A 15630-nucleotide genomic window follows, 5' to 3' on the forward strand; every position below is an offset into this window, starting at 1 on the left:
TTGCCTAACTTTCTCACTAACCATACAATGTGTTAACCATTGTAAGCATTTGAACCCAAACAAACAGGCCTAACCTTTAGATGCTACATGATAAAGTACATGCACTGGTGTAGTCAAGTATATGAATTAACAATTGGAGACTAATTTTTTTACTTTTGAATTTCAATCCATGCATGTATCCTCATGTACATAAATGTATGCTATGTTTTTAACCCTTTTTTTGCCTCCAATAACTACATTCTCTCTGGAAGAGTTGTCTTCCAACAACTTTAGATGGTTAGAAATTCCTAGTCATGTACTACTCAGGTATTAACATATGGTTTGCATGTGCTAACAAGACTTTCTTACACCTAACACCTGTGTGTTTGCTCTTAGCCTGACCCTCAGAAGGACAAGACGAAAACCCGGGTAAGACTGGAGACTAGCAGAGCTCGTGAACATGTCCTGTGATACTCCTTCCTCCATCATCCCTGACAGAGTACAGCCTGATCCTAACTATATAAAGGCCCTGTGTTAGCAGAGCTCCTGAACCTGTAATGTCCTGTGATACTCCTTCCTCCATCATCCCTGACAGAGTACAGCCTGATCCTAACTATATAAAGGCCCTGTGTTAGCAGAGCTCCTGAACCTGTAATGTCCAGTGATACTCCTTCCTCCATCATCCCTGACAGAGTACAGCCTGGTCCTAACTATATAAAGGCCCTGTGTTAGCAGAGCTCCTGAACCTGTAATGTCCTGTGATACTCCTTCCTCCATCATCCCTGACAGAGTACAGCCTGATCCTAACTATATAAAGGCCCTGTGTTAGCAGAGCTCCTGAACCTGTAATGTCCTGTGATACTCCTTCCTCCATCATCCCTGACAGAGTACAGCCTGATCCTAACTATATAAAGGCCCTGTGTTAGCAGAGCTCCTGAACCTGTAATGTCCTGTGATACTCCTTCCTCCATCATCCCTGACAGAGTACAGCCTGATCCTAACTATATAAAGGCCCTGTGTTAGCAGAGCTCCTGAACCTGTAATGTCCTGTGATACTCCTTCCTCCATCATCCCTGACAGAGTACAGCCTGATCCTAACTAGGCCTATATAAAGGCCCTGTGTTAGCAGAGCTCCTGAACCTGTAATGTCCTGTGATACTCCTTCCTCCATCATCCCTGACAGAGTACAGCCTGGTCCTAACTATATAAAGGCCCTGTGTTAGCAGAGCTCCTGAACCTGTAATGTCCAGTGATACTCCTTCCTCCATCATCCCTGACAGAGTACAGCCTGGTCCTAACTATATAAAGGCCCTGTGTTAGCAGAGCTCCTGAACCTGTACTGTCCTGTGATACTCCTTCCTCCATCATCCCTGACAGAGTACAGCCTGATCCTAACTATATAAAGGCCCTGTGTTAGCAGAGCTCCTGAACCTGTAATGTCCTGTGATACTCCTTCCTCCATCATCCCTGACAGAGTACAGCCTGATCCTAACTATATAAAGGCCCTGTGTTAGCAGAGCTCCTGAACCTGTAATGTCCAGTGATACTCCTTCCTCCATCATCCCTGACAGAGTACCGCCTGATCCTAACTATATAAAGGCCCTGTGTTAGCAGAGCTCCTGAACCTGTGATGTCCTGTGATCCTCCATCATCCCTGACAGAGTACAGCCTGGTCCTAACTATATAAAGGCCCTGTTTTAGCAGAGCTCCTGAACCTGTGATGTCCTGTGATCCTCCATCATCCCTGACAGAGTACAGCCTGGTCCTAACTATATAAAGGCCCTGTGTTAGCAGAGCTCCTGAACCTGTAATGTCCTGTGATACTCCTTCCTCCATCATCCCTGACAGAGTACAGCCTGGTCCTAACTATGCCAGTGATATGCATGTTAAGGGCCTGTTAAGAATTGCCACACAATGGGTCAGTGGAGGATGGACCTACCTAGGTAGAGCATATTGTTCTATGCTTGGTAAGGAAGGCAATACAGTGGGCATTTGGGCATACAGTGAACATATGGAGGGTGGGCATACAGTGGGCAAGAGAAGGGCGGGGATACCATGGGCAAGGGAAGGGTGGGCATACAGTGGGCAAGAGAAGGGTGGGCATACCATGGGCAAGGGAAGAGTAGGCATACAGTGGGCAAGAGAAGGGCGGGGATACCATGGGCAAGGGAAGGGTGGGCATACAGTGGGCAAGAGAAGGGTGGGCATACCATGGGCAAGGGAAGGGTGAGCATACAGTGGGCAAGAGAAGGGCGGGGATACCATGGGCAAGGGAAGGTTGGGCATACAGTGGACAAGAGAAGGGTGGGCATACCATGTGCAAGAGAAGGGCGGGGATACCATGGGCAAGGGAAGGGTGGGCATACAGTGGGCAAGAGAAGGGTGGGCATACCATGGGCTAGAGAAGGGTGGGCGTACAATGGACATGAGAAGGGTGGGCATACCATGGGCAAGAGAAGGATGAGCATACCATGGGCAAGGGAAGGGTGGGCATACCGTGGGCAAGAGAAGGGTGGGCATACCATGGGCTAGAGAAGGGTGGGCGTACAATGGACATGAGAAGGGTGGGCATACAATGGACAAGAAAAGGGTGGGCATACAATGGACAAGAAAAGGGTGGGCATACAGTGGACAAAAGAAGGGTGGGCATACAATGGACAGGAGAAGGGTGGGCATACCATGGGCTAGAGAAGGGTGGGCATACAATGGACAAGAGAAAGAATGGCATACCATGGGCAAGAGAGTATGGTCATACAGAGTATGGGAGTGTCAGAGTATGGGTATGTCTGAAAATGCATACCACAGGCAAAAAAGGGAAGGGTGGGCATACAGTGGGCAGGAGTAGGGTGGGCGTACCATGGGCTACAGAAGGGTGGGCATACAGTGGGCAAGAGAAGGACAGGTATACAGTGGACATAAAAAGGATGTGTGTGCCATGGGAATAGACAGGATAGTGGTAGATATAGGATGGGATGACAGTGAGATCAGGGTCTCATCAATGTCCACATAGGATGGGATGACAGTGAGATCAGGGTCTCATCAATGTCCACATGAGGTGGGATGACAGTGAGATCAGGGTCTCATCAATGTCCACATAGGATGGAATGACAGTGAGATCAGGGTCTCATCAATGTCCACATAGGATGGGATGACAGTGAGATCAGGGTCTCATCAATGTCCACATAGGATGGAATGACAGTGAGATCAGGGTCTCATTAACGTCCACATGAGATGGAATGACAGTGAGAGCAGGGTCTCATCAATGTCCACATAGGATGTGAAGTTAGGATCTGGCTGTATTTCTCCCCCTGCTACCCATCCTTGTTTCCTCAGTTGTGAACACCATTGGCAATAAGTGGAGGGAAAATGGTGCTTATGGTCAGCTGATTTCTGCCAAACATTACAGCGATAACTGAATGGTCAAGTTGTGGTTTTCTGGTTGTATCATATATTGTAGTAAACATATGGATCTACATTCTTTCCAAACTTAAGAATCGTGTTCATTTTTGTTGTCTTGTGTTTCTATCTCCTCTCTCGCGTTCGTGCACCCTGCCCCACCCTGTTGTCTTCCTCCTCCCCGCCTGTACCTACACAGTGGGCCTGTGGCACCTGTTACCCATTTTTGGTTCTTTCCAAATGTAGTTATGTGTTAAAGTTCTAATGTATATGTCTCTGCTTTAGATCATGTACTATATCATAAAAGAAAAAAAAAAGTATTTGTGGATAATGTACAGCTAGGTTTTGAATGCCAGTATTTATGAACTTAAATTTGTCATTAATACATACCTCAATACATGTAGTAGAATATGTAGACTTATCTGATTCCAGAGGTCTCTGAAGTCTTTAAAGTCTTTGGGTGGGTGGAATTGTTCAGTTGTTCTTGTGTTCTGCAGGATGAAGTGTAGAATGGCCCCACATCATACTCATTTAATGCCATTGTCCTCTGACTCTGTCACCAGTGTATTTCCATGTAAGCTCTTAAGACTGTTCTAACTCTTGTTGTTTATGGTTGATGTTTGTAGGACGCTGCAGCGGAGATGGTGGTGATGTGTTGTCGGTTCCTGTGTTACTTTTGCCGCACCAGTCGTCAGAACCAGAGAGCCATGTTTGATCACCTGAGCTACCTGTTGGACAACAGCAGTATGCTCCTAGGTCAGTACTTATATCTGTACTGTATTACCTACTTCTAGAAGGTTAACGCACTGTTTCTATTTCGATCTTAATTGGCAAGTAATAACGTGACAATGGCGATTTGAAAGATGTAGTACCTATGTCACGTAGCTAGAACAGTGGAAATATTAGGGGATAGTATGTACTGAGTCCAGTGAGATGATAGATGGCCGTCGTGTTACTGTTACCTGCCCCCTGTTACAGCCCGTCCTTCCCTCCGTGGCTCCTGCCCCCTGGATGTGGCATATTCCTCCCTCATGGACAACAATGAGCTGGCCTTAGCTCTGCGAGAGTCTCACCTGGAGAAGATTGCCATGTACCTGTCCAGGTGCGGTATCCAGTCTAATGCTGAGCTGACAGAAAAAGGCTACCCAGACATTGGCTGGGATCCTGTGGAAGGAGAAAGATATCTGGACTTCTTTCGCTTCTGTGTCTGGGTCAATGGTACGTTTGGCATGACAGGTCTGAGATTGAACTTACAACATGTATGGCAGGTCTGAGATTGTACTTATGGCATGTATGACAGGTCTGAGATTGTACTTACAAAATGTATGACAGGTCTGAGATTGTACTTACAACATGTATGACAGGTCTGAGATTGTAGTTACGACATGTATGACAGGTCTGAAATTGTACTTACAACATGTATGGCAGGTCTGAGATTGTAGTTACAACGTATGACAGGTCTGAGATTGTACTTAGGACCTGTATGACAGGTCTGAGATTGTAGTTACGACATGTATGACAGGACTGAGATTGTACCTACAACATGCATGAGTAATCAGTGTATGTACATGTGTTGTGCGTTAAAGGTTTTTTTAGGGTTTAGAGCTTTAACCTGCCTCTGAGATGTAGGCATAAATGATATCCCAGTTGTGACTTAAGACCAACAATTTATTTTAAACGTTTCTGATGTTTAGTTAATAAGTGGAATGGAGTTTAATAACATGTTGAATTTGTAATAAGTCCAAGGTGATAAAACATCACTCTGTGTTACGATCACACAAATGGCTTTCTGCAGGTGAGAGTGTAGAGGAGAATGCTAACCTTGTGGTACGTCTGCTGATTCGTCGCCCTGAGTGCCTGGGCCCTGCCCTGCGTGGTGAGGGGGGTGGCTTACTGAAGGCCATGAGGGATGGCATCAAGATGTCAGAGCAGATCACTGCTGCCAGGGACAGTAACTCTTCACAGTTCCTCACAGCCGTCAATGATGATGATGATACGGGGGGACAGTATCTCTTCCAGAGGTAAACCTCCGATTCAAGCATAGCTAAGAGCTTGTACTGGCTGTATACTGTGCATTTTGGCACTGTCCCAGTCATCTCCTTTATTAATCAAGACCCTTTAGAACAAAGTTTCCTGATTTTGGTAAATTGCTTAAGTCTGTAGGATTTTGCTTAAGTTCAGCACGGAAGTTTTCTAAAGGAAACATAAATTTCTTGAGCGTGATAAAGAGTTAAGCTGAACCCAGGGTATCTTATCACTAATCAGTTTCTTTGTCTAGTTTGATGCTTTTGTTGGTGAACATTTTATCTTAACCACCTTTTCTTACCCTTCAGTAAATATGACTTTTCCCTCCTGCCCCCTGAGGATGATGAGGATTACATTGACATGGGTGGGGCCATCCTCAACTTCTACTCCAGTCTGGTCGACCTGCTTGGGCGGTGTGCCCCAGACGCCGAGACCATCAAGGCTGGGCGCAGCGACTCACTGAGGGCCAGGGCTATTCTCAGGAGTTTGGTGTCCATGGAGGACCTGGAGGGAGTTCTAGGCCTGCAGTTCATCCTTCCCGTGGGACCCCCAGCACCACCTGGGGGAGCCTCTACCAGCAGTAATGACGGTGAGATGACCTTCACACAGTCTCGCTTGTCATGTAGAAACTGTCGTGGTTGTGCGATGGTATATCTGTAGCTGTATATAACTTACAAGTACTTGTAGCATCTCCTTGATTACTGATATATTGGCCTTTCTCTGTTACAGTTTTGTGATACTTGTAACTTGTATGTGCAATGTGCTTTTCTGCTTGAGAGATCAAAAACTGTAACCAAGATTGTATAAACACGAACATCAGTGTTTGATTTTTTGACTGAATTTTGATCTGTCATGTCCTCAGATGGGGGTGGTGCCTTGGGTGGGGGAGGTTTACCCCCAGGGTTACTGCCCATCCACAAGGCATCCATTGTTCTGTTCTTGGAGAGAGTCTATGGCATCCCAGATCAGACGACCTTCTTCCGACTGCTGGAGGATGGCTTCCTGACTGACCTCCGCGCTGCCACTACACTTGACACGGTAAACCTGTGCACACTACTGTTATTGAACGTTAAGTGTATGTACATGTAAACAGTGTTTGTTATCCCAGATCAGTAAGCCGGGATTAGTTGATCTTCTGTCTAACTCCTTATAATAATGAATAAATAACTTCTTCATTATCATTATATCATATGGTATTGGAAGTGAAATGTCAACTAACAGTTTACTTGTACCTATTGTCTGACTAGTATTCCAAACAGGGTATGTAACATGATAATTGTGTATATAGTCATATGTTTGTTTATAGTCATATGTATAACCTGTGTTATCTGTTTAACGCCACAGGCGGTTGCCTCAGAGAGTGACATGGCCTTAGCCTTGAACCGTTACCTGTGTGCCTCGGTCTTGCCCCTGCTCACCACCCACGCTCATTTCTTCAATGACGCTGACCATGTGTCCTCCCTGATTGACTCCACCCTGAACACCGTCTATAGGCTGTCCAAATGCCGCTCACTCACCAAGGGACAGAGGGACATTGTGTCTGACTACCTGGTGGCCTTTACAAAGTGAGTCAGTTTGTATGAGCCAGGAGCTCTGACAGTGAATTAGTACAGCCTGACCATACTAAAGCAGACCATAATGTATGACTTACAATGTATGTGATCATGAATCCTGTAATGACACAGTTTTATCCATGTGTTTCAGTCAGCTGCGCCCTCCCTCCATGACCAGACTGCTGAGGAAGTTAGCAGTGGATGTCCCGGCCCTGTCAGAGAACGCTGTTGTACCACTGAGGGTAGGAGACACCCATGTGCTCCATTAACATCTGATGTATACATTACATGAAATAAAAGGATCAAAGTCATTTCAAGTTCGTCTGATGATATTTCAATAGTATTTTGTCCTTGTTTATCTTGAATAGAAATGGTGTCTTCATTTATAGAGCTGCCTTGATCATGTAAGTAAACATTGCTGAATGTGGCATCGAACACCAGTTAAATATATGAATTAATGCAACATAATAAACACTGTTAAATTTGTGTCATTGCTGAGGTTGCGTGATGTGTCTTTTGTAGTTGTTGACCCATTACTTTGAGCGGTGCGGTCGGTACTACAGCAGCGGGGGCTGGGGCACCCTGGGGTCCGCCTCAGAAGAGGAGAAACGCCTTACCATGATGCTCTTCAGTGGCATATTTGACTCCTTGGCTCAGAGGGTAAGCACACTGTATGTCAGATTGTGTGCACACATGCCCAAATCACTTGTCTCATCATCTTCTGTATGTCAGATTGTGTGCACACATGCCCAAATCACTTGTGTCATCATCTTCTGTATGTCAGATTGTGTGCACACATGCCCAAGGTCACATGTCTCGTTGTCTTCTGTTTGTCAGATTGTGTGCACACATGCCCAAATCACTTGTCTCATCATCTTCTGTATGTCAGATTGGGTGCACACATGCCCAAGGTCACATGTCTCATCGTCTTCTGTTTGTCAGATTGTGTGCACACATGCCCAAATCACTTGTCTCATCATCTTCTGTATGTCAGATTGTGTGCACACATGCCCAAATCACTTGTCTCATCATCTTCTGTATGTCAGATTGGGTGCACACATGCCCAAGGTCACATGTCTCATCGTCTTCTGTTTGTCAGATTGTGTGCACACATGCCCAAAGTCACATGTCTCATCGTCTTCTGTTTGTCAGATTGTGTGCACACATGCCCAAATCACTTGTCTCATCGTCTTCTGTTTGTCAGATTGTGTGCACACATGCCCAAAGTCACATGTCTCATCGTCTTCTGTTTGTCAGATTGTGTGCACACATGCCCAAATCACTTGTCTCATCATCTTCTGTATGTCAGATTGTGTGCACACATGCCCAAATCACTTGTCTCATCATCTTCTGTATGTCAGATTGGGTGCACACATGCCCAAAGTCACATGTCTCATCGTCTTCTGTTTGTCAGATTGTGTGCACACATGCCCAAATCACTTGTCTCATCATCTTCTGTATGTCAGATTGCGTGCACACATGCCCAGTCACTTGTCTGGTCTTCTTCCTGCAGGCCTATGATCCAGAGTTGTTTTCCCGAGCTTTGCCCTGCCTGTCTGCCATTGGCTGTGCCTTGTCACCTGACTACTCCCTGTCACACCAAGATGAGAACTGGTACCGCCAGATGAGTGTGGATGCTGATGGAGGTTACAACCCAATGCCAGTCAACACATCAAGGTCTGGCCTGATCCCAAAGACATATTGCATTGTTTGATCAGATAATGTGGTGACACTAAGTACAGGCAAACTTCAGTGTCGAGGTATTTCCTTTCACCATGGATGTCATGTGTTAGGTTTGATTGTGATAACACTGGTGTTTCAAGTCAAACATGAATACATGTGTTCAAACCAGCAGCTAGTGAGATTTGTACAAATGGCTTGTTTTTGTTCACCACATGTGTATATGGATGTGTGTATACATATATGCATACATGTCAGTTCCTGTGGTCACTTGTTTCAGTTATGTGGTGGTAAAATTGTAGCTATAAAGTATGATTTACTTCCCCTTGACAGAGTGGCCTTGGCGGGAGCCCTGGATCTTGTGGTGAACAAGTTTGCTGAACACTACCATGACTGCTGGGCTCTCAAGAAGGTGAGTAGGTCATTACTTGTTTGTCAGCAACAAATGCTTTGTTGTTGGGACTTTTTGTTTACATCTAATTGCCCAGGACTCAACAGTGGTAAACATTTGCTTGTCTGTCAAATATGATGCGCATGCAATTTAGACAGAGAATGATATCCTTTTGTTGAACAAGCATCACCAAAATTTGTTTGTTATTGTCAGCATTAGATATACATTTATAGTCTGGACAAAAAGAAAATGTTGCATGGTAATACTGAAACTGATAATGATGCACTTCGTTGCTTAAAGTACAGTCAAACCTGTGCCTAAGGCCACCTGTAATCAGCGTCCATCTGCCGTAAGCGGCCACTCTCGGCCGCGACCAAACAATTTTCCATGTTAAACGACCTGTAATATGCAGACAACTGTCCAACGCGTCCAGCGGTCAATATATTTTGCTACCAAATTCTATATCAGCCTGTCCTGAGCGGCCGAGACTTTCAACAGTAATGATGATTGCCGCATCGGACATTCAAAAATTTCAAAATGGTGACCACCCAACTTAAGTAGTTTTTGTAGTGATTAAAAGTTACAACGTACCGCTTTGTGATGAGAAATGAAGTGTGAACATTATTGGTCAGTAGCAGTGAACTCTATTGTTCTTTAATCAGGCTTAGCTGGTTATTGTCCAGACATCCCTGCACTGTGGCAGTGGATTTGCTCCATGGTGAGATCTGCGCTATGAATGCCATAAACAGCGGGAAGACTCGGATATAATCTGACCTCCTGTGGTTCCTCCCATGAATGGTTTCTTTGACAAATTATCTGGCTTGCTTGGCCATTATCTTTGCAGGCAAATGGTGTTGTGTTTTCATTTCGGGTAGCCAAAATATTGCCTGTACCGACCACATGGAAAAATTGATCTTCCTTCACTTGTACATGTTGTTGTTGTTGTTTCTCCGGTAGTGTCAAATATGATTGAACATCTCAGCAGTCTGCCATTTACAGTCCAAAACTTTATTAGAATAGTCATTTATAGCTACGTAGACCAAACTAGCACATGGTTTTTTAGGGCTTGACAGTGACGGGAAGAAAGTTCTCCTGTCATACATGCCCTCACCTGAAACTCTTTCTGTAATCGGCTGTTAAATGCGTGAAATCCATAGGTCTGCCCCACAAAAGTTGAAATTATTGAGTTATTATTTTAGTACAATTGTTATATTTCCATGAAATTTATGTAGCTGACCAGATTAGTGCTTTAACAATTATGCGAAAGATTATTATGTAGGCCTACATGTGTAGATTTCCTGAAACTTATTCAGTTGTTATTTGGCTTGGTCTTCACAACCTGTCTTATGTGGCCAACTGTCATATGCGGCCTCTTTTTGTGTGTCCCTTCACTGGCCGCATACAACAAGGTAGTCATGGTACACTTATACGTGTATGTGCTCTATACACGTACTCTATACATGTGCTCTATACACGTACTCTATACATGTGCTCTATACACGTACTCTATACATGTGCTCTATACACGTACTCTATACATGTGCTCTATACACGTACTCTATACATGTGCTCTATACACATACTCTATACATGTGATTTGTATACGTACCCTATACATGTGCTCTGTACACGTATTCTATACATGTGCTCTGTACACGTACTCTGTACATGTGCTCTGTACACGTACTCTATACACATCCTCCAAACACTTGCTCTGTACACGTGCTCTGTACACGTATTCTATACATGTGCTCTGTACACGTACTCTGTACATGTGCTCTGTACACATACTCTATACACATACTCCAAACACTTGCTCTGTACACGTGCTCTGTACACGCACTCTGTACATGTGCTTTATACACATACATCTATTCATGCTCTGTTCTGTAGATTGACCAGGGCTGGGTGTATAGCAGTGTTTATGATGATGACAAGAAACACCACCCACTGTTGAAACCTTACCATCTCTTGTCAGAAAAGGTAGGTCTGGATCAGCTGAAAAAAAAACAGTTGGGATATTTTATGTTCTGTGACGAGATTAGATAATGTTTATTTTTAACATGTCTAAACAATTCCTTCTCATGCTGAAAATACACAATGATTCATTGGACAACATATATTTGTGGCAAAGGGTGAAAGCACTTACATGTAATTCTATGTGTGAGTAGGCCTACCTTGTGCCTAGCCAGAAACGTGTGTTGTTCTCATGCAGAAAGCAAAACAAATCAAGTTCCCTGATTTTTTTTAAGTTTATTTATAATGACGTAGGTAAACTTTGTGAATGTTTCCTGTTATGTCAGGACAAGATGAAGTACACAGAGCCTGTGCGTGAGTCCCTGAAGGCCATGTTGACCTGGGGCTGGACGCTGGACCAGGACCAGGCAAGGTTCACCTCCAACAGAGACAGTATGAAGAGGAGGGGCTCAAAGGCACAGGTAGAGTTACCTCCACTTAGTGCACTCTGGTCAAAACTGAAGGGAATGATAAATACATCATCATTTATTATACACCAGATAATGTATCTTATAAAATGAAGCAGTTACAATTCTTCTTTGTAACAATAATACTCAGAACAAAGAGGTTAGTGAAAGGTGAAGTAAAATAAGGTCACTATAATGAACCATTATTCTCACAGGTGTATAAATATTTGTGTTTGTGACAGTTTGAGCATGGTTACAGCCCCCGACCTTATGACCTGCGGAACATGACGCTGACCAGGGAGACACAGGTAAGCCATAGTCTGTGTGGACTGTCAGTTATCACTCGCACATACCATTTACCTGTCAAGTTGCAGGTTAAATTGAATTCTCTCTAATGTCTATTATTAGGCAATTTAACTTAAAACAGAATAATGTAACACAGACCTACAACACCAAGAAACAACAGTTGTGACTTTAATCTACTAAGCAATTTGATTTTAGAAATCAGAATAAAATACACGCATATCAAAATATAGTTTACCATAGAGAAACGATTATAGGGTGTGCAGTTCTCTATGATTTACCCTATTTGTAGACATTGGCAGAGAGCATTCAGGGTTTACACTATGCTATGATTTGTCAATGATTTACCCTATTGCAGACATTGGCAGAGAGCATTCAGGGTTTACACTATGCTATGATTTGTCAGTGTTTTACCCTATTTGCAGACATTGGCAGAGAGCATTCAGGGTTTACACTATGCTATGATTTGTCAATGATTTACCCTATTGCAGACATTGGCAGAGAGCATTCAGGGTTTACACTATGCTATGATTTGTCAATGATTTACCCTATTGCAAACATTGGCAGAGAGCATTCAGGGCTTACACTATGCTATGATTTGTCAATGATTTACCCTATTGCAGACATTGGCAGAGAGCATTCAGGGTTTACACTATGCTATGATTTGTCAGTGTTTTACCCAATTTGCAGACATTGGCAGAGAGCATTCAGGGTTTACACTATGCTATGATTTGTCAATGATTTACCCTATTGCAGACATTGGCAGAGAGCATTCAGGGTTTACACTATGCTATGATTTGTCAATGATTTACCCTATTTGTAGACATTGGCAGAGAGCATTCAGGGTTTACACTATGCTATGATTTGTCAATGATTTACCCTATTGTAGACATTGGCAGAGAGCATTCAGGGTTTACACTATGCTATGATTTGTCAATGATTTACCCTATTTGCAGACATTGGCAGAGAGAATTGCTGAGAACTCTCATGACTCCTGGGCTAAGAAGAAGAAGGATGAGCTGGATGCTATTGGTGGGTTGTTAAGCCTACGTGTGTTTTTGACCTGAGCCTCCTGCAATTGGCCAGCTGTAATATGACATGGTCAACAAGGCAGTATACTCCAGCATTACTCGGAACACTTTAGTTTATCGTGTCAGTGTTGTGCGTGTAATTTCATATGGGTAGATTTTCTCTGTGTACAGGATTGGAAATGTATTGTAACATGTATCTTGTCATCAAAATACAGCCCTGATCATAGTGGTTGGTTCAGGGGACTTTGTGCCCTTAGTCCAACTACAGTGTAGCAGGACTTCGTGTGCTTAGTCCAACTACAGTGTAGCAGGACTTTGTGCGCTTAGTCCAACTACAGTGTAGCAGGACTTCGTGCACTTGGTCCAACTACAGTGTCACAGGACCTTGTGCCCCTAGTCCAACTACAGTGTGGCAGGACTTTGTGCGCTTAGTCCAACTACAGTGTAGCAGGACTTCGTGTGCTTAGTCCAACTACAGTGTAGCAGGACTTTGTGCACTTAGTCCAACTACAGTGTAGCAGGACTTCGTGCACTTGGTCCAACTACAGTGTCACAGGACCTTGTGCCCCTAGTCCAACTACAGTGTGGCAGGACTTTGTGCGCTTAGTCCAACTACAGTGTAGCAGGACTTTGTGCGCTTAGTCCAACTACAGTGTAGCAGGACTTCGTGCACTTGGTCCAACTACAGTGTCACAGGACCTTGTGCCCTTAGTCCAACTACAGTGTAGCAGGACTTTGTGCGCTTAGTCCAACTACAGTGTAGCAGGACTTCGTGCACTTGGTCCAACTACAGTGTCACAGGACCTTGTGCCCCTAGTCCAACTACAGTGTGGCAGGACTTTGTGCGCTTAGTCCAACTACAGTGTAGCAGGACTTTGTGCGCTTAGTCCAACTACAGTGTAGCAGGACTTCGTGCACTTGGTCCAACTACAGTGTCACAGGACCTTGTGCCCTTAGTCCAACTGCAGTGTGACAGGACTTTGTGTGCTTAGTCCAACTACAGTGCAGCAGGACTTTGTGCGCTTAGTCCAACTACAGTGTAGCAGGACTTCGTGCACTTGGTCAAACCACATTGTCACAGGACCTTGTGCCCTTAGTCCAACTACTGTGTGGCAGGACTTTGTGCACTTAGTTCAGCAACATTTTGGCATGACTTAGTGATAGTATTGGTGTGATGAGTGTTCATGTGTATGAAGCTAGTATTGGGGTGATGAGTGTCCATGTGTATGAAGGCAGTATTGGTGTGATGAGTGTCCATGTGTGTGAAGCTAGTATTGGTGTGATGAGTGTTCATGTGTGTGAAGGTAGTATTGGTGTGATGAGTGTTCATGTGTGTGAAGCTAGCATTGGTGTGATGAGTGTCCATGTGTATGAAGGTAGTATTGGTGTGATGAGTGTCCATGTGTATGAAGGTAGTATTGGTGTGATGAGTGTCCATGTGTGTGAAGCTAGTATTGGTGTGATGAGTGTTCATGTGTGTGAAGGTAGTATTGGTGTGATGAGTGTCCATGTGTATGAAGGTAGTATTGGTGTGATGAGTGTCCATGTGTGTGAAGCTAGTATTGGTGTGATGAGTGTTCATGTGTGTGAAGGTAGTATTGGTGTGATGAGTGTGCATGTGTATGAAGGTAGTATTGGTGTGATGAGTGTCCATGTGTGTGAAGCTAGTATTGGTGTGATGAGTGTTCATGTGTGTGAAGGTAGTATTGGTGTGATGAGTGTCCATGTGTGTGAAGCTAGCATTGGTGTGATGAGTGTCCATGTGTATGAAGGTAGTATTGGTGTGATGAGTGTCCATGTGTATGAAGGTAGTATTGGTGTGATGAGTGTGCATGTGTATGAAGCTAGTATTGGTGTGATGAGTGTCCATGTGTGTGAAGCTAGTATTGGTGTGATGAGTGTTCAGGTGTGTGAAGGTAGTATTGGTGTGATGAGTGTTCAGGTGTGTGAAGCTAGTATTGGGGTGATGAGTGTTAGGGTGTATGAAGCTAGTATTGGGGTGATGAGTGTTCATGTGTATGAAGGTAGTATTGGTGTGATGAGTGTCCATGTGTGTGAAGCTGGTATTGGTGTGATGAGTGTTCATGTGTATGAAGCTATTATTGGTGTGATGAGTGTTCATGTGTGTGAAGCTAGTATTGGTGTGATGAGTGTTCAGGTGTGTGAAGCTAGTATTGGGGTGATGAGTGTTCATGTGTGTGAAGCTAGTATTGGGGTGATGAGTGTTCATGTGTATGAAGGTAGTATTGGGGTGATGAGTGTCCATGTGTATGAAGGTAGTATTGGTGTGATGAGTGTTCAGGTGTGTGAAGCTAGTATTGGGGTGATGAGTGTTAGGGTGTATGAAGGTAGTATTGGGGTGATGAGTGTTCATGTGTATGAAGCTATTATTGGTGTGATGAGTGTTCATGTGTGTGAAGCTAGTATTGGTGTGATGAGTGTTCAGGTGTGTGAAGCTAGTATTGGGGTGATGAGTGTTCATGTGTGTGAAGCTAGTATTGGGGTGATGAGTGTTCATGTGTATGAAGGTAGTATTGGTGTGATGAGTGTCCATGTGTATGAAGGTAGTATTGGTGTGATGAGTGTTTATGTGTATGAAGCTAGTATTGGGGTGATGAGTGTCCATGTGTATGAAGCTATTATTGGTGTGATGAGTGTTCATGTGTGTGAAGCTAGTATTGGTGTGATGAGTGTTCAGGTGTGTGAAGCTAGTATTGGGGTGATGAGTGTTCATGTGTGTGAAGCTAGTATTGGGGTGATGAGTGTTCATGTGTATGAAGGTAGTATTGGTGTGATGAGTGTCCATGTGTATGAAGGTAGTATTGGTGTGATGAGTGTTTATGTGTATG

General features: G+C 44.0%; 1 protein-coding gene across 1 annotated transcript in view; it reads left to right on the forward strand.

Annotated features, from left to right (window-relative positions):
* The window catches only part of LOC135468178 (ryanodine receptor 2-like), a 171824-nt gene that overhangs the window by 89647 nt on the left and 66547 nt on the right, over positions 1–15630 (forward strand). Inside the window, exons 55-68 of the mRNA XM_064746268.1 lie at positions 4002–4131; positions 4354–4593; positions 5171–5396; positions 5709–5989; positions 6263–6438; positions 6745–6965; positions 7105–7195; positions 7476–7613; positions 8467–8630; positions 8967–9045; positions 10918–11007; positions 11328–11462; positions 11690–11755; positions 12707–12782. Coding sequence (XP_064602338.1) covers positions 4002–4131; positions 4354–4593; positions 5171–5396; positions 5709–5989; positions 6263–6438; positions 6745–6965; positions 7105–7195; positions 7476–7613; positions 8467–8630; positions 8967–9045; positions 10918–11007; positions 11328–11462; positions 11690–11755; positions 12707–12782 — 2113 coding nt within the window. The remainder of the gene's footprint in view (positions 1–4001; positions 4132–4353; positions 4594–5170; positions 5397–5708; positions 5990–6262; positions 6439–6744; positions 6966–7104; positions 7196–7475; positions 7614–8466; positions 8631–8966; positions 9046–10917; positions 11008–11327; positions 11463–11689; positions 11756–12706; positions 12783–15630) is intronic.

Source organism: Liolophura sinensis, chromosome 6, assembly GCF_032854445.1.
Source record: "Liolophura sinensis isolate JHLJ2023 chromosome 6, CUHK_Ljap_v2, whole genome shotgun sequence".
In the NCBI taxonomy this organism is placed as follows: Eukaryota; Metazoa; Mollusca; class Polyplacophora; order Chitonida; family Chitonidae; genus Liolophura; species Liolophura sinensis.